The 25,953-nt window shown below is 45.3% G+C and overlaps 1 protein-coding gene across 6 annotated transcripts in view; it reads right to left on the bottom strand.

Annotated features, from left to right (window-relative positions):
* The window catches only part of MYH10 (myosin heavy chain 10), a 92,797-nt gene that overhangs the window by 36,985 nt on the left and 29,859 nt on the right, over positions 1-25,953 (bottom strand). For 3 of the 6 annotated variants that reach the window (XM_052688304.1, XM_052688302.1, XM_052688307.1), the window contains 4 exons: positions 23,373-23,400; positions 13,592-13,694; positions 8,202-8,231; positions 4,513-4,605 (listed from right to left, as the gene is read on the bottom strand). In XM_052688304.1, the coding sequence (XP_052544264.1) occupies positions 4,513-4,605; positions 8,202-8,231; positions 13,592-13,694; positions 23,373-23,400 (254 nt within the window). Of the gene's footprint in view, positions 1-4,512; positions 4,606-6,021; positions 8,182-8,201; positions 8,232-13,591; positions 13,695-23,372; positions 23,401-25,953 lie in introns of those variants that run through there. The other 3 variants (XM_052688305.1, XM_052688306.1, XM_052688308.1) reach the window with 3 other exon arrangements.

Here is a 25,953-nt window from a genome sequence, read left to right on the forward strand (position 1 = left end):
CACTGCTATACTAAATGCACCCATCCCCACATCTTCAGGCTGTAACCCACGTAGGCTTTATCTGCCCACCTCAACCATCACAACTCTTCCTTTTCTACAACTAGGGTGCTTGCTATCTCTCTTCATGCCCTCTCTTCCCTAGCAGTTATAAAGAAAGAACAGACTCCTCTTTTCAGTGTACATCTTTTCTCCACAAAGGGCTGATGGACAGTGGGCTGAATATGAGCCAGCAGTGTGCCCAGGTGGCCAAGAAGGCCAAGGGCATCCTGGCTTGGATCAGGAATGTTGTGGTGAGCAGGACTGGGGAAGTCATCCTGCCCTGTGCTCAGCACTGGTGAGGCCTCACCTCGAGTGCTGTGTTCAGTTTGGGGCACCTCAGTACAGAAAGGACATGGAGGTGCTGGAGCAGGTCCAGAGAAGGGCAACAAGGCTGTGAAGGGCTTGGAGATTGTGGCCTATGGGGAGAGACTGGAGGAACTGGGGCTGTTCGGTCTGGGGAAAAGGAGGCTGAGGGGAGACCTCACTGCTCTCTTCCAATGTCTGAAAGGTGCTTGCAGCAGAGCGGGGCTGGTCTCTGCTCACTGGTGACAGGACGAGGGGAAATGGCCTCAAGCTGAGCCAGTTTAGGTTGGATATCAGGAAAAACTTTACAGAAAGGGTTGTTCAGCACTGCAATGGGCTGCGCAGGGAGGTGGTTGAGTCAGCATCCCTGGATGTGTTTAAAAAGCATTTGGATGTGGTGCTCAGGGACAGGATTTAGTGGAGGGCTGTTAGTTAGGTAGTTTGGGAAGGTCGTGGTTGGACTCGATGATCTTCAAGGTCTTTTCCAACCTGAGCGATTCTACAATTCTATCTTCAGGATGACCAGGCCCAGCCAACAGGGTTCACAAAGCTCCTGTCTGAGCGACTCGACCTCCTGCTGTGCCCAGGTCATCCGCCTGTTGGGTGAGGGAAAGGCTGTGACCTTATTGCTCCCTTACACCTCCATGACAGGAGGTTGTGGTGCAGCAGGAGCCCTCTTCTCTCAGGTAAGAGTGATGGGATGAGAGGGAATGGCCTCAGTTTGTGCCAGGGGAGGATCAGGCTGGATATCAGTAAACATTTTTTCCTGTAAGAGTGGTCAGGCTTGGGCACAGGCTGCGCGGGGAGGTGGTGCAGTCACCATCCCTGGCTGTGCTCAGGAACCACACAGGTATGGCATTGAGGGACGTAGTTTACTGGGAATGGTGGCAATGGGCTTACAATTGGATGTGATGATCTTAGAGATCTTTCTTCACCCTTAATGATTCTGTGATACAGATCACACTTCCCACACACACAGTGGATCTTGGGAAGAAGGAGGCTGTGAGTGAGTGCTTTACATCAGGTATCAGAGTCCAACCAAATTAAAACACTTTGAAGCCACATCAGTAGGCTGGCCTGTCACTCAGCCACAAATGTTCCCCACTGCCTCTGGCTTGGAGCTGGACCACTTCTAAAAGTACTGTTGCCATACTTACAGGTTTCAAAAGCACAAACTGTAAAGTATTGCCTTGGTTGCAAATGTGAAGAAACCGGTGGGAACACTCAGCAACCACATCAGGATCTCTGTTTTCATCACATCCAATGTCTGTACTCTTACCTACGTAGAAACAGGTTCTGGAGCACAGCGAGCATCAATGGCAGTTTATTAACAGCCACTAAAGTGCATCTTTGGATGACAGCTGCAGAGAGTCACCTACCAACCTCTTGTGAAAAGAGACAGATTTCTGAAAGTCTGCTGATATGCAGCATCCAAATCCTCACAAACCTCAGGTCTGGCAGATTATTGCTATTATTGGTTTATTGGTATGTTAAAGAATTCCTGTTTGGCAGATCTATGTAGCTCAGGGAACACGCCACTGATTTCCACATTAAAAATTCCACTCTACAAGCTCGGAGAATAGATGTGTTCTAGTGATGGCTCGCTGTAGTTGATGTTCTTGGAATGTATTGCCACGCTGCACTATTACAACACCTGCACACATTACCAAGGTCATTCAAATAATTACAACTTAGCAGAACACCTTCAGCTTCTCAACTTTCCCAGTTAAGCCCAGTCATGTCAGAGACTTGCACACAAGGCTCAGCATGCTGCTCACCCAGCCACGTCAGGGATCGAAAGAGACGTAAAACCAGCTGAAGCCTTACTTTCTACAGCTTTTAATACAGAGTTCTCAAAGCTCTCTTAAAACTGTTGGAATACTATGAATTAGCTTCAGTGCTTGTCCCTGCTGATTAACCTGCAGCGTGGTTGGGAAATCAGAGCTGCGGTAAAGAAGGGGGCACGTTTTCAAGCATCCTGTCACGGAGCAGCAATACAATTCCTGTTTCTGAGAATACTCTAGGCTCAACTTAAAGCACTTCATTTTTTGTGCAGTAACAAGTCCAGAAGGCTGTGCTTGTAACTGTTACAATGGGGAAACTGGCACTTTGTGAAACACAGCCCGTTGGCTAGATGGAACGTGTGTCAGCACCTGTGTCAGCAGTGGCAGCGGACAGCTTCACACACATAACTGATGACAAATCCTGCTCAGGAGGACACGGCTTCAATTTGCCATGTTTCATGTGAAAGCAAACGTGAAGCACTACACCATGTCTAGTCTGTAGCTTTTTCTGGCATAATTAGCAACTGCTTTACTCCGTTTCACACTTAGAGGTTATTTAACTTCTGCTGCCAGTCCCCAGTTCCATGAATGAAACTAACTGGGAGGCAATGCAGGCAGACAGAGGAGGAGACCCACACACCCTCAGCCTCGACATTCAGCTCCCATTGAAGTCTGCACGAGACGGGCCGCTTCTCTAGCTTATCTCCCATGAGGTGAGATGTTAATATGCCTTGTAGCTCAGGCAAATCTTGCTGTGAAATCTTTAACTCATCAGTAGGATGACCACCACTACTGTATCTAACAACCAAATGCTGTTTACACTGTTGTTATAGCACTGAAGTACACAGCTTCTTGAAAACCACACAAGGGGGAAAGCAGCGTTCAGTGCTGGAATAGGAACCCAACAAAGACCACTTTCCCATCCACTGCAACCTCCAGAATTTATTTCGGGAAATACAGAAGAACACTGCATTTTGTCAAGGAGAGAGAAGAAGAAAATGCCTTGACACGAGCCTCATTTCAGTATTATCTGGATTATCAGAACAGCCTTAGACTGTCAGGCCTGTGTGCGCTGAACAACAGCAGTTCCCACTTTGTGGGAGGACACATTTTTCAAGTCGGATTTTGAAATGCCTGTTGCTAAAGATTTTATGAGTAGGTTTTTTTTCTCTTTTTTTTTTTAACATAAAGACGACACCATCTGGAGTGCATTAAACTTGTTCCTTTATAAAAAGAGAGCTGGAGCCATCTGAGCGATTATGTTCACGATGGCAGTGCAGACTTCAACGTAATACAGAGCAGATGCTAACAACTTCCATGAAGAAAAGTATCTTTGTTAAGTTAGTGCAGTGTTTGATGGATTCAAGCAACGGAACAAAGAATTACTGGGCAGCCAAACCTGTTGATATTATAAATCCTATCATAACATGTATGAGTATCAGCCAGTACTGCAACCAACGTGGCTATAAAGTTATCAAAAAGTTGAATTTCTGTAGTACTCTGCTCTCCCTTCTTGACTCCTAACACAGAAGGACTCAGTCATGCAACCCCCCAGAGCCCTTATCGCTTGAGCTGATTTTGTACAAATGAATCCAGGCAGCCGCTGAAAGATCAGGCAGCCAAAAATCTTTCATTTATTCTGTAAATTTTAGTTCAGTTCTTGCGAGAGAAAAGATTTAATGCCTCCCACACAGTTTTAAAGCCGCACTATAAACGACTTTTCCCTGAAAACAGAAGACAGCTTTTTCACCCCAAATTCCACCAACGGCTTCAAAGGAACACAAGAAAAGAAGCCACCTACCATTGAAGCAGAAGGCACCAACCCATCCAAACTCAACCAGCTACAGCAGTGCTCTGCCTTCAAATGTAAGTCATGCTATCTTCCTGGCTTCCCTTCAGTAAAGCAGTCAAAAGGGCATTGAAATTTAGAGCAGTTTTTATACGTAAGCTTGGTGCCTTGTTCTTCCTTAAGTTGAGGATATTCTCCCTAAACCAATCAGCAGCTATTGGCAGGAAGGCAACACGCTCAGCCAAACCCCAGAGGTGCTGCATCTCTTCAGACTCTATCATCATTCAGCAGTGATTTGGGCATGCAAGTCACCGTTCAGCTCCATGGCACAGATGTATCTGTTACACTACGAATACCATTGGCAGCTCAACAACAGTGGACACTACAGACTGGGTAAAAGTAAAGCAAGTTTTGTCAAAAGCCAACAAAGATGCATCCTCAGTGACTCCAGCACAATTCAGAAGGCATTACAGCAGAACCTGAGGCCACCAAGGAAAGAGTAAAGAAACCTTTCGGTACCAGCTAAACTTGTGAAGAGGAATTTCTCCACAAGCAGTCATGCGATTTACAGACTCCAAGAGAAAAGGGATCACTCACAAAGCGGGAGGAGTTGTCGTTTTTCACCGTCTTCGCGTTCCCGAAGGATTCCAGAATGGGATTTGCCTGAAGAAGCTGACGCTCCAGCTCCCCCTAAAAGCCACACAAACAGAACAGCACATGGACATGAACACCGTGCACGTGGTGAAAGCTTCCTACATCCTGCTTCTTCCTGACAGCCACTTTACCCAGCTGGTGGCAGTGGGACCATCTTCAGGAGGTCATCAGCCCTCCCCTCACTGCAGTCTCTTCCATCCAGTGAAGATTGTGCTCTGTGCTCGTTTAATACACACACAGGGGGGACTGAACAGGACTCCATGGATATTGCAAATCATTGAAGATGGAAAACAAAAATTCACATCTAGGGCTGATGAAATTAGGCACAGACTTCAAATGCCTGAGAGGAAAAAAACTAATTAAAGATTTTTCACTCTCTTTAGCTATTTGACAGCACATTCATTTTCCACACTGAATTTGAAATCGGTGAAGTGCTCATTTCCCATCAGTCACACACTCATGTCACTGTAACATCTCTGACCTGAATGCACCTACAAGTATGTCACAGCGGCACAGTGGGAATTGAGTAACACCAAATGCAAAGATCATTTTCAAACTGCCCAATTCTGCCAAAATTGCTCGGCATCTTTAGTATTTCTTTTTTAAGTGCTTCCTTCAGCTCAAGCCAATGGATGTAGAAATCAAAGCACTTATCTTGAGGAAATTGCACAACAGCTTTTACAATTGCTGCCCACGAGGAGCTCTGCTAACAAAAGAAGTCTGTGCTGCTTCCACGAGCCCGAGAGGCACGGATGCACACAGGAAAGTATGACACTGTCTTCCTGCTTTAAAAGATAGTTTAAAAAATTAGAGTGAAGCTGCATCTCTCTGGGATGTAGTCTCAAAAACTGACGTTTGTGCTCATAAACCTGCTTTTTCCAATTGTTTATAGCGTAGATGAACACAGGCCCCACACTGAGCATTTTGGAATGGAAACTTCAGTCTCTTTAGAGCTCCTCGAGGCAGATTCTCACACAGGAATTTTACAGGTTAACACCTGAGACTTTGATTTTTAATACTCAATTATATTTCAAGTCCTTCTGGAAACAAATGGCTGTTTGCTTTCTAACAGGACCTGCTCAGAACTTGGTTACATCCAAATATTCCTTTGGGACTACACATTCTATGGACTCCAAAGGAACTGAGAAAAACTGAACGCATGCAGCTCAGCCCTGACCACACTTGGGCCAGAGTGCCAATGAACCACAGCTGGGGCTGACAACATCACAGCCCTTAGGAGTACTTTTAAATCGATAAAACGTGCAGTTTGAAGGAAATAAGATCACTGTTACAGCTGCTGTGTGGACGTAAGCAGTTCATAGTCTTAAGCAATTCCTACACAGAGGTGTCAGACAGGAAAAAGCATTTGCTGACACCATTCCTCCCATCCCCTCTCCCAACCACACTGCAGCTCCTGTTCAGACACCAAATAAAAATGAAAAGCTTGCTTACCATGCTGCACACAGCTTGAAACAAACCACGCTACGTATATTAAACGCAGCAAGCATGTCACAGCTTACATTTCAAATTCTATCTATTCTGGAAAAGAAAGCATACTGACTTCAGAATTGAGCTTTTCTACAGAGCATCGCTGTGCTGCCTGAAAGCTCTGCACTCCAGAATGCTTTGACCATGCTTCAAGTGCTTCTGTGCACCACAGCACTAATTCAGCCTTGTGCACAGGAACGCCTGCAACACAACATGAAATCACCCCACTGGTGTTCTCCAGCACAACGCAGTCAGTTTTGTAGTGCATTTTTATGATTATCTCAGGGGGTTTGAAGGAAGCACTCAGCAGTGCCATCAGAGAGGTGAGAAGCAGTGACTGCAGCCCGGCCAGCTCTGCTGCTGTCCTTCACACGTGGACTTTCCACAGCCATTGCTATGTGCAAACTTATGCACAGTGCAGAACAGCTGCTGAAAAGAACGGTGGTAGAACATTTTGAATTGGATTCAGTGGTTTTCATTTCTAGATAGATTGCTTTAGAGTCAAAAACATTTCTAAGGAAGCATTCAGTGCTTTGGAAACAGTTTAAGTTTGGTCTACAGGCATATCTCCAGCATAGGCATCTAATGAGAACTTGGAAAAAGCAGTATTGAAATCGTGGAAAAAGTGAAGTCATGCAATACATCATGCAGGACAACGTTAAGATAAGGACGGGTTGTCGTCTCAGTTTCAGAAACACCAGCATCCCAATGGCTTGGGTCGTTGTGAAGACTGGGGAGCAGGGAGCTACATGCTACTCACATACAACAGGGGTCCACTCTGTAGTTCAAAATGACATCGAAACAGAGATGTTAATGATTACGGTTTATGCAATATCAACACTTCTGGATTAGCACGTTTCCACCGATACATTTCAAATGTCTGCCAACAAATAATTCGGTTCAACTGCACGCTGAGTCTAAGCTAAAGGAGAGTTAACTCAGTGCTTTATTTCTGGAACAAGGAAATTCTTGAGTAAAAAGAAAAAGCCCACAACTTTGAATTGTCTGAGGTTTAGATGGAGGAAGGATCAGGTTAAATATGAAGAATGTCTGTAACTTCTGAAAATGAGACCACGGGGCTCCGACACACGATTGGGTTACAGGGCTTTAAGGAGTTACCGCACACTGGCAAAGGCACCACCGCTGTCCGTGTGGCTTCCTGCTGCCTCCAGTAAACCAAAGCTCCCCCCTTTCCCCTTCCCCACTGGGAGCTGAGATGCACTACGGTCAGCTTTCAGAAAATGGGGGGAGAATGCAACCAGCTAACTTAACTCATGGCAGTTCTTGAGTTACCAGGCCTCGTCTGTATCACACAGAGCCACTGCAAAGCGTTCTCCTTATTTGAAAAGCTCATGCCCACGACAAAGAGGCATCACTTACCATCTCAGGTTAGAGACTGGAGCATGCATCTCACATGATATGTGGGAACAAGCTCTTCTTCCCCCAGTCTTACCCCCAGCTTCCATCTTATTCTCCTCTTGATGCTCAGAAGCAACAGCACGGGCAAGGTGAGCTGGAGTGGGGTGGCTGCTGGCCCAGGACAGGGCTGGGCAGCATGAGCCTGCAGCTCCAACCAGCCCGAGATGACAGCAGCTGGGACTGAGTGCTAACTCAGCTGGGCAGGTACACGGCACTGACACCACCTAGTTTGGTGGGCCATGGGGATGCTCCACTTCTGGAGTCAAACAGATACACCAAGCCCTACACACCTAAGAACTGAAGCTTTGACCAGGTTACCTGAGCAGCTATAAAAACATTCAGGGAAAATCATATGTTAACCAGAAGCATTTTGCCAGCTCCAATGACCCCCATCCTTTATTTAGCACGAAGAACTGCTGTCCTCCCTTACGGCACACTAACTCAGCATGCACACAGCACCCTGGAGAAGCTCAGCTCAAGATGAGGTTACCCAGGTGCTCCAGGACAGGGACACCCATGGTGTGAGGAGCAGTGCTCTGCAATGCCTTGGAGCCTGTAAGCTCTTCACCAGCCCATGCTCTCAACAAAGCCACTTAAATAGTTACTGAAATTACTATTAGCTGTATAGAACGTGGGGGAAAGCTTGTGCAGATAAATGGAAATCGACAGAAAATAGAGATGAAGGTCACCTACATAACTTGAAAAGCATAAAGAAAACCACTTGCCTGATGTTTCACGGGTTTGGGTGATTCGGGCTGTTCGTTGCAAACAAACAAACGCACATGTTAGCAAGCAGGCATTCCAGCTGCAAGTCACATCCCACATTATTCATGTCAGCAGGTTTAGTTTAACCATATACTACTCACTTCATACAAACTATTCGGTTTTAGAAAGGGAGTTATTCACTTGCCATTGCATGCACAAAACGCTAAAACCCATCCTTATGCAAAGAACTAATTTCAAATACAATACAAGATGACAGAGGGACCTTGAGCAGCAAGAGAAAAGGGCAACGGCATGATTTGTTTTACAGCTTTCCACAGTTCTGCCAAATAAACACCCATAATGCTAAACAACTATTTCTACAGTCCCAGTAAGGTGGTTTTGTATGAATGAAATGATCGCTATTCCATAAAGAATAAGGCAGGTTATGGCAGAACCTGTAAGGAAAGCAATCCTTAAAACATCTGAAGTTTTATTTCTGGGCTGCACATCAAATATTTAACAGATGCAGAGCCTCCAACCAAGACCAGGTTTGTTTCTTTCACTCAAGAGCAAGCATCAAAAGAAGCGAAATCTTAAACTGAAATACCTACAAGATTTACCAGGAAAGAGGCTATGAATGGGAAATAAACCCACAGTTCAACTCTGCACAGTTCCTGCAGCAGCACGCGTTTCATTATTATATTCTTGACTCCACCTGCAAGTTTTCCAAACTTAAGCTTCATGGCACAGAGCCTGAGGGGGAGAAATACTGTACGACACAGAGCTCCACACCGAAGTCAGATACTTGGTATCCACTGATTGCCTCTTAGTTTGAAGCTCTAGAACTGCTCTAGTGCAAGAAAACAGATTTGCACAGAGTTCCTCAAAGCAGCTGCCAGAACCTCGCCTCATTCAGATAAGCTGTGTGAATTCAGCACAGCTCAATCATACCTGCTTGGAAAACAACCCTGGCATTTGAAAACCAGGTTCAACATTGCAGTCTAAGACCAGCAGACCTCAAACAGTGGGAAACGACAGGCACAACTCAGAGGCTTATCTGCTTACTGCACTGCTCTCTCCAGGTCTCATTCCCTCACTAGGAACAGGGCTGAGCACCAACAGACATTTAACATCTCCCATTCAATTAGGGCAGTTACAGCACACCTGGGAAATCCTCATCAAGGGGAGCCTCCCTCTGAGCCAGCCAACCCAAGGTCCTGTGCTCCAAAACCAATTACATCTCTTCTGAAGTTAATGAAACAAATTAAACAACTTTGCATTTCACCTTCAAAGGCCAATGCAGTAACTAAGTAATCACAGCTATTTCTGAGGCTTACAGCAGCATCAGCAAGAGAGCTAGATTTTAGTGAAAATAGAGGTCTTGTATTGATTACTGAGAAAGAAAACAGGCATTCCTTTCATTCTGGCACTGCCTAGCTCAGGTTCAGATGAGTAGAAATAGAGTCAGTAGTGATGGATGTCATTAATAGAACTCGGCTACTTATTTTCAGTCTTGCTATTACATTATCTGCTGATTACAAATACCTGACCACAAATAGGGTCCAGATCTGCCCATAGGCAGCATTCCCCAACCCCACACAGCCTGCAATACATGCAAGTTAGCAGTGATCCCTGGGCAGTAAGCAGCACTTCTTTCATCCCTTTGGAAAGCTGGGTATGCATTTTACTTTATTTCTGTATTTTGCAGCAGCTAAACCCATGGTGTTTGTAAACCAAAGCAGAACGCAGGAGTTAGAATTAGGGCTCACTACACAACTGCAGTAAAGCAGCTGTGTAACACATGCATTAACACGTTCCAGTCTTTTTTCTTATTCCTACCCCCAGTACGTTGGTGACCGATGAGTCACAAAGCTAAACAGAACTCTCCTTTCTGTCCATGTCTTCTTCCTCAATCTGTTCAAATCCCTCTCTCGCTGGTTTCCCACCCTACTCTGTCCAGTTACCCAACCTTGTTTTCTTCTTCTCATTTCAAACGTCGCCTCCACATCTCCTCACCACCCAGAAAAATAACTGAGAGCAGAGGAGGTGCTACACATGGCCCAGGGGCAGCTGAGCACAGCAGGAGATAACAGTGTGGGTCACCTCCAGGCTGAGACAGCTGAGTTAAAGCACCATGACTCTTTGTAAGGCTGCTCCACACGGCACAGTCAGCAACTGAATAAACCATGAATCAGATCTACTTGCAAAGTTCTCAACATCCCCCTCTCCCGCAGTCTTCAGAGGTCAAATCTGTTGAATGTGAAGCTGTAAGTTTTCAGCTGTCAACAAACACCTTCCAGCTTCCTCCCTTGCTGCACACCAACCCAGCAGCCCGTGTGCCCTCTGTGAAGCCAACCAAGCTCGCTGTGAACCATCCAGGCTCACTGCCACCCCACCTTCAGCCTATGTTTTTAGTGCTCCCTCCCTCATGTGTCTCTAGAAAGCCTACTCCACTCCTAAATAAGAGACTCGGTATCATCTAGCTCAGCCACGTTCCACAGTTATACTGCTTCTCTTTCACAGCGGACCTCACCCAACCCACTGCAGGGGCACAGGAGAGCCCTACTGAGGCAAAAGCCTCGCAGCCAAGTTCTGAATACCAAACACGGCCACGCTGTGCTCCAAGTGACAGCACAGCCCTGTGTGCTGCTCCTCACGTGCTCCCGAGGAACGCACCTGGTGATGTAGAAATTGAAGTGTTACTGCAGTGAGACCTGAGGCGCCCAACTGGAAGCTGAGTTTCTGTAGCATCTTTACAAGTCTGTCTGTCAGGCTGAAGGTAACCCTGGAACAGCACTGGGAAAATAACTGTTCCTTCATCACCGTGCAAAGTGCTTCATAAAAAAAGCCATGCAGAACTCAGATATCTCACTAATAAGCGTGTCAGTAATTTATGAGGATGGATTAAAAACAAATCCCTAACTCACAGTCTATTTAACAAGACTATTTAGCATCTCCTCTGCGAGAACACAAGTGTTGTACAGAGCAGTACTGCAGATCACTACTGAACCTCTGCAGTTTTCAATGAATATGTCAACAGGAACAAACTGGGGCCGTGTATACAACTCCAGTTCTGACACTTCTAAACTTCTGGGTGTTAGTTATGTAGGTTGGGTGCTGTCTGCAATAAGTAAAAACGAGTTGTTACAGAAAGGGAAATTCATTTCCAAAGCTGTTTTGGTTACACAGTCTGTGTGTTTCAGAAATACTTCACTTGGTGCTTAATAAGGCACAACAGCAAATGAAGCATACAGTCAAAGCATCCAACTTTCATTCAGGACCTTTTTTGGGGGGGTAAAACTATGTTATGTGAGAAATAAAAGCTTCCCCTGTCTCCATCATGCCAACGATGGTTCACAAGCAGCCAATCACAACAGCCACCTTCGGAACTCTGGGGATGAACATCACCAACCCAAACGATCTCATGGGGGGAGGAAATTAAACTCCTGGTTGGACTGTGCTTTAAACTGCATTTGCCAACACTGCCTTAAAGAAAGCAGCTCACCCTCCCCCTCACCAACACGTCGCACCCAGCTTACCTCTTTCCCTGTACCCCCTCAATTCATACAAATATTCATCTCTGCTGAAGCCAGGCTGACATTAAGAGCACAGCCTGAGCCTGTATCAGTTTCCAAGCCAGTGAGTGGCCACAGGAATTGTTATGCTGACAAAGGGGTGCTTCTTTTAGCAACTATACTGGCACAAAGTGGAAACACAGCACAAATGAGGCCAATATCCAATCTCTTTTACACAGTCAGAAATGAGGCTCCAAGTGGTCAGGCACTGGAATGGGCTCCCATAGAGGCTGTGTAATCCCCATCCCTTGAGCTTTTCAAAACAGCTCAGCAGTCTTGAGCAACTTCATCTAACTTACAAGTGTGATCCACTCAAAAGAGCAGCTGGCAGGAGGCTTGCAGAAGTCTCTTTTGAACAGAGGCAGCCTAAGCTATCACAGCATATTTAAGAATAGCTGCTACAGATCCAGGCTGCATAATTCCCTTACCCCCAGAAAGGTGTGGGCAATTTTACTCATGCAGAAATAGTAAAGGTGCAGGTTCTGCTCAAGGTTATTCAGTGGAAAGCCAATAACTCCCACAAGCCAGAACCCATGCAGAAAACCACATCTTATGGAAGACATCCTAAATAGCCTTCTGCAGACCCACACATCCCCCCACCTAGTAAGTAATGTACAAACACCTGTCCAGTACTGTTGATGCTCCATCGCAAAGACTTCCCTTTAAGGCCATCTGTGACAGATGAGACAACCTGCAGTCCATTCAGACTGCATGATATGCTCTGAGAATACCTAACACTGATTTGCTCTGTGCAATAAACCAGCAACAATTTGAACAAGCAGTAACTTACAGAGCCACGTCATTTGCTTTCAAGTAGAGGGAAGATTCAAGTTTCCCCCTACTTTCAAGTAGATTTCTCCAAATCTATCTCCAAAGTATTCTTTCTGTTTCTCTCCCTTCAAACCCTTGGCTTTCCTTTCTTCATAAATTCATCCCAACTCAATATCTGTTTCTCCAGAAATTCAAGCCTTGACACAGGAAGACTGACAGCTCTGAGCATCCTAGAGCTTAGTGTTATGCAGTAGGGAAGTAGCAGGAGGTGCTGCTAAGCCAGAAAATGCACCCTGAAAGCTTTCAACCTGCGGTACTCCTGGGGAAAGGCGTGCACACACCAGCACAGGTGAGAGCTACCCACCTGCCTGACAGTAAAGTTAAATTACTTCACTGCAAAGTGCTCCAAGTGCTCATAGTAATGGATATTTGAGCCCATTCACGTGTAACTAGCAATAGGATGACAGGGAACAGCTTCGCATGGCAACAGGGGGTGTTCAGGTTGGATATTAGGAAAAATATCTTCTCTGAAGGAGTGGCCAGGCACTGGAATGGGCTGCCCGAGGAGGTGGTGGAAGCACCATCCCTGGAGATGTTGAAGAAACAGTCAGATGTTTTACTGAGGGATGTGGGTTAGTGGGAAATATTGGTGGTGGGTGGATGGTTGGACTGGAAAGTCTTGGAGGACCTTCCCAACATTGGTGATTCTATGATATTATGCAAGCCAGTTCACACATACTAGTATTAAAGACTGCATCTGATAGGAAACAAGTCCATCGTTCATGCTAATGAAATACCTTTAGGAAACTGGGATTTACTGCATCACAAAGTTTTGATACTGTTTCTAATAGTAATTCCTGCATAAAGCCTATTATCTCACGAAAGTTAAACAGCTGACACGAAATGGAAATGCCATCGCTAGGTGTTTGTTTCAGCCACTAAAGAGAAAATGGTTGATCAAAGTTGCAAGGATTTCATCACAGCTCATCGTTAATTAATTTTATTATTTTATTTTCAATAGAATTTGGTAGAACAATAAAGAAAGAGAAGATTTCCCAACTTACAGGAATATTATGGTCCTTTCTTCCTTTGTGGGAGGAAGCAACGTGAGCAAGGTACTGAATAACCTTCTTAGTGTTCTCAGTCTTCCCGGCACCAGATTCGCCTCTGCAAAACATTTTAAACATTTTCCTCAAAATTGATTTTTCAACAGCTTGTCAATGCTTTGATAATGACAACCCCCAGCCATTCAATTTACAGCTCAAACTGCGCAACAGAACTTCAGTAACCATCTACAACCAAAATCCTGGAGTTTTGCAAGGAGCTGCGAAGTATTTGTTTAAAATACCTCCTTCATCCTAAAGATCTCCTCAGCATTAGGATGTTGATACAATATGTAACATTTGTTTGATTAAAAGCTTCTGACTAGATGCCTGAATTCCTATGGTACTGTAAGTAATGAGAAACAGACCTGTTCTTTGCCCAGAGACAGATTTTTTTCCAGACTGCAAATACATACATTTAAACTATTAAACATTTAGTGCATCTCGTATTCCAGGACCTGGTGATGAGAATTACCAAGCTGACGGAAACTCTCAACATCTCCAGATGTTTCAAAATACAGCAAGGCACACTTTGAGCACTCAGACTCTCCACGGCTCCTCTCAGTCTGCGAGCTGGCTTCAAACACACTTGTAGCCACAGGGCTACATCCATTCATTACGAAATGAACTGGTGCAGAGAGGTACGGTGCTCCCATCAATAGAGGCAGCTAACATACCGTTATTCTTAAAACAGATTGAAAGCAGAACGACAGAATGCACTGGAAGGTCTCCATATGGGGTACCCTAAACTCAACTGCCTACACAGTACAGGTAGAGCTTTGGCCAAGCCCACAGCACAGCAAACACAAATGATGCTATGGACTGTTATTATTTTAAATAAATCCACTCACAGAGACTACCAGGCCTGCCTTAATGATGCAATTGGCTGTTAATCACTGCAAAGAGATTTCAGGTCAAGTGCGACAGGGACTCACATGTCAAGAACAGCAAACTAAAAGGCATTTTGTTACTTGGTGTTGCACTGAAAGAGCTGAAGTTCTTCTGTCACTGAATGGTGATTCCCAGCATCCAGAAAGCAAGCAGCTCTGAGAACCACAAGGATACATGCTGCCTGCCTGCAGGTTTCTCACTTGAGGTTTTCAAATGGAAACTTGTTTTCCTAGGGGGATCCAAGTGCATCCTTCTGCAGCCTCCATAAACCCCTTCCTAACCAAGCTGCACGTGTTGGTTTTGCGGCAGTGTGTCCTCCTGGTATTGGATACCTCCAAATCAGGTCAGGTAGGCAACTCGGAAGCACCCTACCTCATGTTACACCCAACGTCTACAAAAATGGGACAACACAGCAGCTGAAACTGTAATTTTGCATATGCAGACAACATTACCCCATGTTTTCATAGAGAATGGATTCCATCCCCCCTCCATTCCCCTCACATCACAGGAGCCACACAGAACTGCGCTGGGAGAGATGACCTCGTGGTAGCAGACAGGAGGTGAGCACTGCTCCACCAGCAGGCCAGGAGCAGCCCAGTGCCTGAGCAAAGCCAGCCTGGAAGAGCAGCGTGAAAGAGCTGGGTGGGAACGCTGGGGTCACTCTGCCTGTTGGAGCTGGCAGAGCTGTGTTAGCTGAGAGCACTGCACCACGTGAGGGGGATGTGCAGCACAGCCTGGGGGTCACCCAGGGCACTTGATTGCAGTGGTGGCAGCCACCACTTACTGCCACCCCACTGCTGCAGACCTTCATCATGAGAAAATGAGTATAACTGCACAATAACACCATAAGAACACGTAGAAATCGCTGGCACTGGACTACTGAAAAACATTTAGGAGACATGGGGAAGTCCCTCAGGACTCACGGAATAAACCAGCTGTGCTGGATGCATGCAATACAAAAAACCTTGGGATGTATAATCTGAAGAGCTGGTTACAAAGACTGCGCTGAGAATTAGCTAATGGGTAACCAGGTTCCCTTTCTGCCAAGAAATCATCAATACCCAGCACAGAAGCTGAGTACCTTGGGATTGGCACAAGGGAAAATACACGAGGTTCTGCTGAATTTAAAAGAAAGGGGAAAAAAAAGGAAAGTTCCATTTCTACCCAGCGAGATGTCACACAGAAAGCTGTAAAACTGTAACAGATAATCATGAAGATTGGGAAGGAAAAAGTAAACCTCAGATGCCCATGGTTACTTCTCACTTTTGCTTTATTTCTTCCCCTTTATTTAGCTTCCCCTTGATCGTGGTGGCGAAGCTGTGTTACTATAAACTATACCAGCACGTAACAGAAGTAAATAAGCACAGCCAAACGATTACACTTTGCAGCAATACCATTTGTTCTTACTGTCATCAGAGCTTGGAAACATACAGTTAGCTGGGACTCTAGAGCTTAACAACCTACTACAAAAGCAATGTATTAAGTTTTAAAAGATGAACCAGATGAAACACTAGTGCAAAGAAAATAGCACAGCAAGCACAGCCCAGATGTCAGCCTTCAGAAGGACAGCACGCAGCTTTAGGAGCCCACTAATCACTTCTCTGGCATACGCACAGCATAGGAAGGTCAAAAGCTTGTGATACATTCCTTTTGTTAAAAAGCCTTTAAATCTAATAGTGATTTTTAGAGGTCTTTATACGAGCTCTCATTCAAAAGCAATACTGATGGATGTTATCATCCTCCTTCTCCTCTCCTGGGAGCTTACAAATATGCCAAATATTTCCTGCAAGATACCAAGCTAGATAGCTCTGCTGCCATGCACTCTAGAAGAATTAGAAGATTTAGGATGAAGTCCTCTTCATTTATAGAAATAAGGACATCTGCATACTTTAGATCCTTCCCTGAAAGTCAAACACATAAATTATATACATAAATTAAAGCCTTCTACCTCTACCAACCTGACCAAAAAAGGTAAACTTTTAATAACGCTATGTACAATATTTATGGAGTAAGTGGTATCACAAAGCTAAAGATTAACTTTTTTCAAAACCTTGTTTTAATACAACTCAATTAATATGTTACCATAAATTAAACAATGAAAGCCCTTGGCTGAGCTCCTAGCCTTACTTCAGTCAATGGCAGCATCACTAATGACTCCAGCAGGGTCACCACTTCACCTCTTAATTCTGCCTTGATTCCATTATGAGCAAAAACAAGGTTTTGTGAGATGAATTCAACTCCCAGCTCTGACTATGGAGCATGCCAAGAAGCACATCAAGTGGAATCATCCAAGCAGACCATCTTTAGCAATGGCCTCCAGTCGGATGAGTAACACTGTGCCACTAATTAACTGAAGGTGCTCTCCCTTGATGCAGACATTACAGATATGGTTAAGAAGCCTGACAGGAAAATTAATACAGTTTCTAGAGATAAAGCACTACAAAACAGCAAAGCTTTTTCTTTGAATAAGCATCGAACCTGCGTGGAAAAATTGGTAAAAACTGGCAGCATGACCACTTCAAAGCTTCTGCATGATTTTAAACTCACTGGATGTAAACCTGCAGTCATTTTCAAGAAGGGAAGTACTCTTCAGGCAAATTCATCTCAGCTACAATTTGGTTGGTAAAAAATTAGTGATGAACGACTGAGTTCTCAACCAGCTGCACTATTTCCACCCCCCCAAAGCTGCCACTTCCACTACGCAAGGTTTAGGTTAAAGGCATTTCTTCTGCTAGACAGACTGACTTTGAGAAGACAGGCAAAGGAACACAGTGAGAGATGAGCCGCTAGTCAGAAAGCAAGGGGGCAGCATGCAGGAGAGAAGCAGAGATCTGAGTTCCAGGAGAGCAGTGAGCTCTTCCCGCAGAGCCTATAGCAGCAGCAATTACACCAGCAGGACAACTTGCAGCTGTGAAGACCTGTGCCAAGGGGAAACACTGTTCTGAAGGAAAATCAAACTGAAGCAGCCGCTCATCTTGCCCAGCAGCTTTGACACAAGGTGACCTTGTGTCAGTGCAGCACAAGACCTCACCAGCATCACGTCCTGAAGTTCCAGCTGTTCCACCTGCAGACCAGGTGTGAGGCAGCATCTGTGAGATGCAGCACTGCCAGTCACACAGGACAGGAGTGCACACACACACACACACACACACACACACACACACACACACACACAAAGAAAGCTTTGAAATTCAGAGGTTTCTCCTCGCTTTGCTGCCCACACACCAAGTTCCTGCTGAACAAAAACATTTGTGAAGCGTCTGAAACATATTTTGGGTGATCAGATCAAATGTGCCTAACGCATGCCATTACCAGTCATCCCCCCATGATTCAAAATACCAAAGAACTAACCAAAGAGGTCAGCACGCTGGGAGCCTGGATCGAAACCTTTCTCTTGCCCAAAGAGTTTCAGTGTGTCAGTTCTGCTCAGGGATGGGCAGCTATGTGGAAGCAGAAGGTGCTCCCGGCTGAATGCTTGGCAGAAGGAGCAGCAGCTCTCCTCAGCAAGCAATTTCACAAGCCGTGCTGCTCAGAAGTCCTGCAGGCAGCGGCGCTTCGCTTCATGCAAAGAGGCCCAAGGCACCAAAGCATGGGAGCACACACGTAAGTGACTGCGCAAGAAAGAGGCCCAACAACAGGCCTTTGTGCTCACAACAATGGCTGCAAAGAACAAAAGAGACTTATTCTCAGACACAACCGAGTAGATCTTCTGCCAGTTATAAACAAACAGATATTTACAGTGGAGACCTGCAATTACAAGAATGCCTTAATCACTCTACTAATTCTCTGTAATGAAGAGGTGTAAGTGATAGTTTGGACTAGCACAGAAGAGGCATTAACAGGCTTTGCTGTTTACAAGGCTGTTTTACAGCTCCTCCATTCCCCTTTAGATGCTTCTCATCATCTCAACACCAGTTGTCTGGGGAATGTTACAAGCTGGACTGCGGCCAGAGGTTGTATACAAAAATGCTTGGTATTTGCTGCTGTTGTCCTTTAATAAGCAGCCTCTATTCCCTCCACACCCCACCACTCCTCCTGAAGCCAATTCAGATTAGATATCCTTGTATGGCTGCAAGCATCTGCTAAATGAGTGTTTATCGAGCCTAGTCTCAGTTTTGAGAATACCGTAGGCTTGTGGTAAGATTCTCATATTTAGAATCTATTAGATTCAGAAAAGTGCAATGTGGCACATTTTCATGTTTGAAGTTCCAAAAGCTGCCTTGCAGTTAAAGACAACAAATCCAGGAGAGGTTTGAATATTTCTCATATTCCTAATATACCACAGAAGAAATTTCTTCATCTTGGTCATCAGCCTCCAACGGCCTGGCAGCTCTTCTATTTAACATTAAAAGAATAATATCCAAAGAAAAACAATAAAACTTCCCAAAACTCCAGCAGCTGCAGCTTCTCAAGACAGAAAAGCCTGCACAGCTTCTCATCACAATTTCACATCCTACCTCACTGTATGAGTTCTTGTTTCAGCATACACACAGCATGAAGTTATACTACTTTTCTGTAATTGATTTCTTATGGATGCTAGGCCTACAGTGAACCTCTAAGCCAGAAGAAACATCAAATTGCTGGCACTGCTTGTATTTGGTTCCTTAAAAGATGGAGTATGGGCATGTGGGTGAAAAGAAGAGGGTGGACTGAAGTAACAGTGAGAAAGAGAATGCACACTGTTTTACACTTTAGCGTAAACTTCCACCCCAAGACCAAAAATTCATCCGTGTCAGCAAGTCTGGATTGGAGAACTGAACAACCACCACACCAGTTGGCAATGTGAGTAATGCTCTCCAGCCTCCATGTTAGGCAAAGGACACGATGTCCTGCTGACACAAGCATCCGGAGAAAGCAGCAGTGTTTTTCCACTCCTGGTGTGGAGTCCAACTTTGAGAAGAGATTACATACCATCAGTTTATGCAAAGCTCATCTTTTGGGGATGACAGACCACAAAGTCCTCACACAATGTCAGCAGATCGTTAGGTTGAGTCAGGTAGCCTCCAAGTAACCCTGCTATCTTCAGAACGGTGAGATGCTAGCAAGAGGCATGCCTGGAGAGCCATCCATCAGCCTAGCCTTTACAAACACTGCCCATGTACGTGTGCTGTCACACAGATGTGACCAGCCTCTATCAAATGCTGAACCACCCTGCACTGTTAGCCACTGTCACTCCTCCAGCAAAGTGTGAGCGAGTCCTCAAACGTCTACATACTGTCTAAGATCAAGAAGTTCTTAACACAGCTACAGAAGCCACTTAACTAGAGTGTTAGACATTACACTAAGTAATCACCTTTGCAGTTTCACGACAGCTTTAGATGTGCAGAGTTATTTACTTCATTGACTGCATGAAGATAACTGCAATTCCAGAGATTCCCCAGTGAAGAAACAGATTGGAATTCCTTAAAGATCCAGACTTACAGTAAAGACATTCCAAAAGAGCACTCCTGATTGTCAAGAGGAAAAGGGCATCAGTCCTGGCAGTCTGAGTGAGACTCGGGACAGTGCCGTTCCAGCTGCATTGAGAGCTGACCTGGACCCTTACAACAGGGAACAAAAATATAGCAAACTGCATCACCTGGAAGTAGGGACAAAGGTGAAGATGCTGACCAGGCAGACATTCAGCAAGCCACGCGGGGGACCTACCTCCATGATGCACATAAAGACAGCTAGGGTCAAGGCAATGGGAGGGAGGAGAACTACGGGCACACTACAACTCCCCACCCATCCACGTGCAAAAGCAAGACGTCTTTCCTTTCTCACTAGCTAGCTTAAATCACTCCTGGGGGAAGAGAGAAATTATTCTGAAGATCTTCAACTTTACTAAAGATTGGGGTCAGTCAGATGAATCAGGTCCTGAGATGACATGTCTGGGATGAGAAGACATCAAGCCTTTCATGAACTGCCAAAGGAGTTTCTGAAACCACCTCCAGTGCGGTTAAGACACACTCCTACTGTATTCATACCTGCCTTAGTTAAAGACCTGTAAAACCAGTGGCATGGCAGGAAAATGCCCAGTTTGTCTTTTCAATGCAGAAGCAGTAACGCAATAGAGACGAGTCCTGGACACTAATCCACACTTGAGAAAAACACATTAGATGTCCTTTTGGTCAGCTATCCAAACAAGTTTGCCGTGGTCTTGCTGGAGGTCATTTCATACCCCACCTGACCAGTTGTCACGTAATGAGTTTAAAATGCAAACCTGATGAAAGAATACAGTTCTGTCCTGAAGGCCATGGCAGAACCACCTCTGGAGCAGTGCTGTAGTCAGCAGCTGTCCTTATAACCTACTTGTTCACAAGATACACGCAAGGGAATATATGCGGTTTTGATGTGCTGCTTTTTATGTCTGTGTCCAGTTTGGAGAAAAGCACTAAGACAAATTATTTCAAGAAAAAGGTTAACCTGAACAGCAGTCTGTAACACCTACTATGTTCTTCTGTAGTCTGCATCCAAATAGTGTTAATGGTTGGACAGCATTGCAAAGTCTTCTGGGCTGTGGTGGAAATATGATGCTCAAGAGCACGGAATACTTGTACCCAGTGACCAGCAGATCACGTCTCTCCATTCTCAAAAGTCAAGATGTAACTGAATTTTATCTGGCCACTTTGGAGGTTTGATACCTTACCCTTTGTAACTCCGAGGCCACGTTAATGAAGCAATGTATATTTCTCTGTAATATATGTTCATTGGCACTGATCCTTTTAACGAGGATTTTTCTTTTGCATACTGCTCTGTAGGTACTTCAGTAAAGAAGTAAAAATAAATACGAGTTAAAGCAACAAGACAGCCAACAGAACCTGGAATCCCAGCTTCTGCCAAATGCTGTCACACTTCTACCAAGTTCAGCCTTGATTAGTATCTAATACACTGAATTACAGGTAGCAACACTTGTGTAGTATCACGGCACTAGCAGTTTCAATGTTACATTTTGCAATATCATTCCAGGGCAGCATTGAAATCCTGTCTTCTGCTGGTGCTGTTCACTAAGCAGCATGCCAATTGCCTGGAACCCAAGACACAGAACATGTCACAAGCCCCACATATTCCATGCTGAGCGCACTGCAGCAGATACAAAAGAGAATTCAATTGCATTTTCAGTTCAGAAGGATCAAAAGCTTATGGTAACTCCACAGGTGAGACAATAACAAAATTGAAGACTAGATTTTGAAGACTTTTCAATTTACAAATGAACAGATCAGACATTCAGTAAATCCTGCAGCACTGTCATTCCAATCGCTGTGGTCTCGGCTGACCATATTGAGTGCAAAGTTCATGCACAGGCCCAAAGCCACAAAGCTACTTCAAAACAATTCACCTGGGGCAAGCATATGTTGAAGCATCCACATGAAGCATCCACAAACATGCAGAGAACAAAGCTTTTTTTTTTTTTTTGTTCCAGGATCTTATTTGTGCTTCGAGGGCTGTCTTGTACATCACACGTAAAATAGTTATCACAAAAACAAGTTCTACTAAGAGAAGGGACAAGAGAACGAGGCAAGTCTGTATTAGCTGACTGTGCCTTGACCTTAGCAACAGAACTGCATTTGCTTCTGTGTCCCTAGGCCCGTGCAGCTTGTATTTATAGTATCTATGGTTTGAAAGAGCATAGCCTTATCAGCAAGACTGAAGACAGATCCTCTCGTTTGGTAGTCAAGGTTGTTTTACAGGAGGTAGGTGGAAGATCTGAACTTCATGTCAGTGAACAAACTGTACCTAGCAGTTAGTCAGGCAGTTAAACAGAACCTTCCCAGCAGTCAATCTCACCGTCAAGCTATTTCAGGAAGCAGGCATCCTCACCAACTATGGCCTCAAAGCAGCTGCTATGCACTGGCACAACGCATGGCCAACTGCTCACCCAGCCAAGGCAGGAGCATGCAGCTACCACATCCTCCCTGCTCCACTCAGATAATGGAGTATATCCAAGTTATAGCCAAGACAGCTAATTGCAAGCAGCTCAGCACAGCCATGGTGTGGTTTCACAACACACAAACCAGTCAAACTAGCTGGCTGCTACCAACTGTGACATTTCCCTGTTGCCTTCCTTCCTCACGTTCATCGCTCCTTCACGCACTGCTGGCCAGAGAAGCGAGCAGATGGAAAGCAGCGTTCTGTGGTCAGGGTGGTTTTCTGCTAGCTTACCTCCCTAAACTGCCTTATGATGGAGCACCAGCACACAGTGCTAACTTAAAAGGCAGCACAAACACAGCATGTGAAAGGAGGTGGGACTGGATCACCCCTTTCAGCAGCAGCCCAAGGACAGACCAGCTCAGCAGTGCCATAACCGTGCAGCACTTGTATTGCTCTGCTACCCCGGCCTTCATGGCCAGCTCCCCGTCACACTTACACTGGAGCTGGAAACCTGCTCCTGGTGGGGCAAATTCAGGCACCCACACAGAAGCGAAGAAGGAAATCTTAGCATCAGCTTGTCCAGAGTTCTCTTGTTTGAAGCAAGTCAAAGGCGCTGCTGCTGCTCAGCAGGGTTTCAAGACCAGCACTGATTCATGCTTCCCAAGGCACTACACTGAGAGCTGTAACAGGGCTCTCTGACAGATACACACATTTAGGGCGTTCTCTCCAATTCATGCATCTTGACTGATATTTTTGAAACTGCAACTCTTCAGTGCCACACACACCTGTAAGAACTCTCAATAAGGAGAATTAACTATTAAGAGTATCTCCCTACACAGAACACCACTTCATCCTGCCTTTAACAGCTACCTGCTGCTTGTCAAGGCAGAAGATCGAGGTGTAACAACCAGAGCTTTAATCAACAATGTTAACCTGAGACCTTCCCCTCTCTCACCAAAAACTTCCAGAAGTGCCCAAGTGAAAAGCAGAGCTCACTTACGTGCAGAGAATGGATTGGTCCTCACGGTCTGCAAAAACAAGAATGAACAGGGTTAGTTTTGCCTCTGTTATCCTGTAATTTGCAAGACAGTTTGTTTTAAATGAACATTTAGACATTCAACTTTTCAGCTTAACAATTTAAGGACAATCTCAAACTATTTTTAGTAAGATGCCTTCAATAATTTAGTTCTCACACACACTGCTCAGCAAACAACACATCTGACATTCAGTTTACGATGTCATGAAATCAGGATTTTGCTGTAATGCAGACTATGAATGTTCTTAAACACTTTCAGACAAAGCTGACCTTATTCCTTTTGTTCTGTGTGCACCTTTTCAGAGATTCACTGGATAAAGCATTTAAAATACTAAAGTATTAATCAAGAAAGAAAACAGTTCAAGTACACAATGCTAATGACCAGAAATAACTACTTGGAAATAGCACCAGCATCTCTAGCAAGCAGAAGCTTTCCCCTTTAGCTTTTTATTCTTTTTAATTAACATGCAAGCCTAAAGTGCTTCCATAATTCAGCTCATTCACTAAAGACTTGTCAAAAGGACAGCCAGGGAAATACTGAACACAGCTGAGCTCTACAATACAGTGCAGCTTCTGTGACACCCGCTGCTGCGCTTACGACCTTTGGAAAGAATGCCTGAAGACAGGTCATACCCTGCAAGAGGTACTCCATAATTACAGGGTCTTTACAGAATATATTTCATCATGCACTCTATATTAAAAGTTCTATAATCAAAACATTCAAGTATATCTGCAGAAAGTAAAGCATTGCATTGCAGTGAAGGATGTTCTCCTCCCTCTTTGTGCCCAAGTTTTTCAGTGAGCTCAACATTTCTTTCTGTAAGTTTCCAACAGAGTTTTGCTGCTTTTATACCTTCAGACGTTCATTACTTACTCCAAAAGAACACAGCTGCCTCCTGAGAACTGAGACCTTCCACTCTACACTAACTCAACGTCAAGCTTCATTTTATCTTCTGTGGACATAAAGCTACAAGCTGGGCTCCCCACTGACCCAACCCTTACCCATTCTCCTTGACCATGAGCTGAGAAGGAGCCCAGGAAGGGAACAACCAGCAGGAGAACCACCACAGTTCCCTCCAGGACACAGGTTTCAGTCCCACACTAGGAGCACACAGCCTCAGTGGCTGCGAGGCACCTTCCCCACGCGCCGGATCGATCTGAAGTAGATCTGTATTTGTGTATACAACCTCAGTGTTTGTGACTATTTCTGCTGAGTGTGTAAACCATTTTAGATAGTTTCAAAACAGGTCCAGAGAAACTATTCTTACATTGAGCTGTAAGGTACTGCTAACTCTGCAGCCAGCATGAAACCAGGCACCTCACCTATGAGGTGAGCCAAGCTCAGGATGCTGTTGTGAAACAGCAGGTGTTGACACATAATTACAGCCTCAGCCAGCACTCGGGACCAGCAGGTGACCACACTTCCCCCAGAAGCTGCCCACATTCAGGAAGGGCTCGTGCTCAGCCTCCCCACTGCCCAGCAGCACAAACTCAAGCTGCAGAGCTGCTGCGGGGACAAAGCAAGGGGCTGGGATCAGTGTTGTGGCAGCTACAGCAGGCTGTGGTGCTCGGCATGTGTTCTGTCTCCTTCTCCTAGCTTTGCCAGTACTCACGTTAGCAGCACCACACAGCTGAGGGGGGACTGGGACAGCAGCCTGGGCCACACTGAGCTGCAGGTCCATTCATGCACCTCAGCATAGAGCTGCACAACTCACAGAGGCGGGGGGAGAGCTGAGAGCCCCTTGTGACAGCAGCTCCAAACTGCCTTCAATGGCCAGTACAGACAAAGCAGCCAAAGAAAGCAGAACATTGCTATTTTAATGAGTATATGAATAGAACATTTGAAGGACACAGATTCAAGGACTCCTGCAGGCAGATGCTGCTGCACAGTGTTACAGCTACACCAGAGGCCTGGGACTGCACCACCAACTTTTGTGTTCTCACTGAAAACATTAAAGCACACAAGGATTTGCACTTCAACCTCCTGTAACTACGTGCTCAGAAAGAACAAAAGATACCAGTGATTCTCCCACCTGTTGCACAGACAGCAACTAATATTCAAACAGTTCTGAATAGGAACACGAGCCAAATTATTAGAAGGGGGAATGAAGGGATTCAAGAAGTGGTGGTATTGCTGACATGAGTGCTGACACCTGGCTTCCTACACGTGCCTGGTATGCAGCAGCTCCTGTCCAGATGCACCAGAAGGAAGGCTGAAGGCTGTGACTGCAGGAAATAAAAGCTGGCAGCAGGCAACAGCAGTAGGAGAACAGCAGAAATGTTAAGAGTGTGGTCTATAAAATTCTGTGTTCTTCTGGCTTTGATAGAGGGCAGCTGCTCTTGCAAGCTCCATCAGAAATAACTTTCAGGTACCAGCAGGAGACAGAGCCCAGAGCTCCTGCAGTCAGACAGGCTGTCAGCTCCAAAGGGAAAGAGGAGCAGCTCCGACCCAGCCTGCCTCCAGGCAGCACCATGACTGCAGAACTTCACTGGCAGCTCCATGCCAGCACAGCCAAGGTAACACAGCACCAGTCAGCTCCTCACT

The sequence above is a fragment of the Tympanuchus pallidicinctus genome, unplaced genomic scaffold (assembly GCF_026119805.1).
Source record: "Tympanuchus pallidicinctus isolate F22 unplaced genomic scaffold, pur_lepc_1.0 scaffold23, whole genome shotgun sequence".
Classification (NCBI taxonomy): domain Eukaryota; kingdom Metazoa; phylum Chordata; class Aves; order Galliformes; family Phasianidae; genus Tympanuchus; species Tympanuchus pallidicinctus.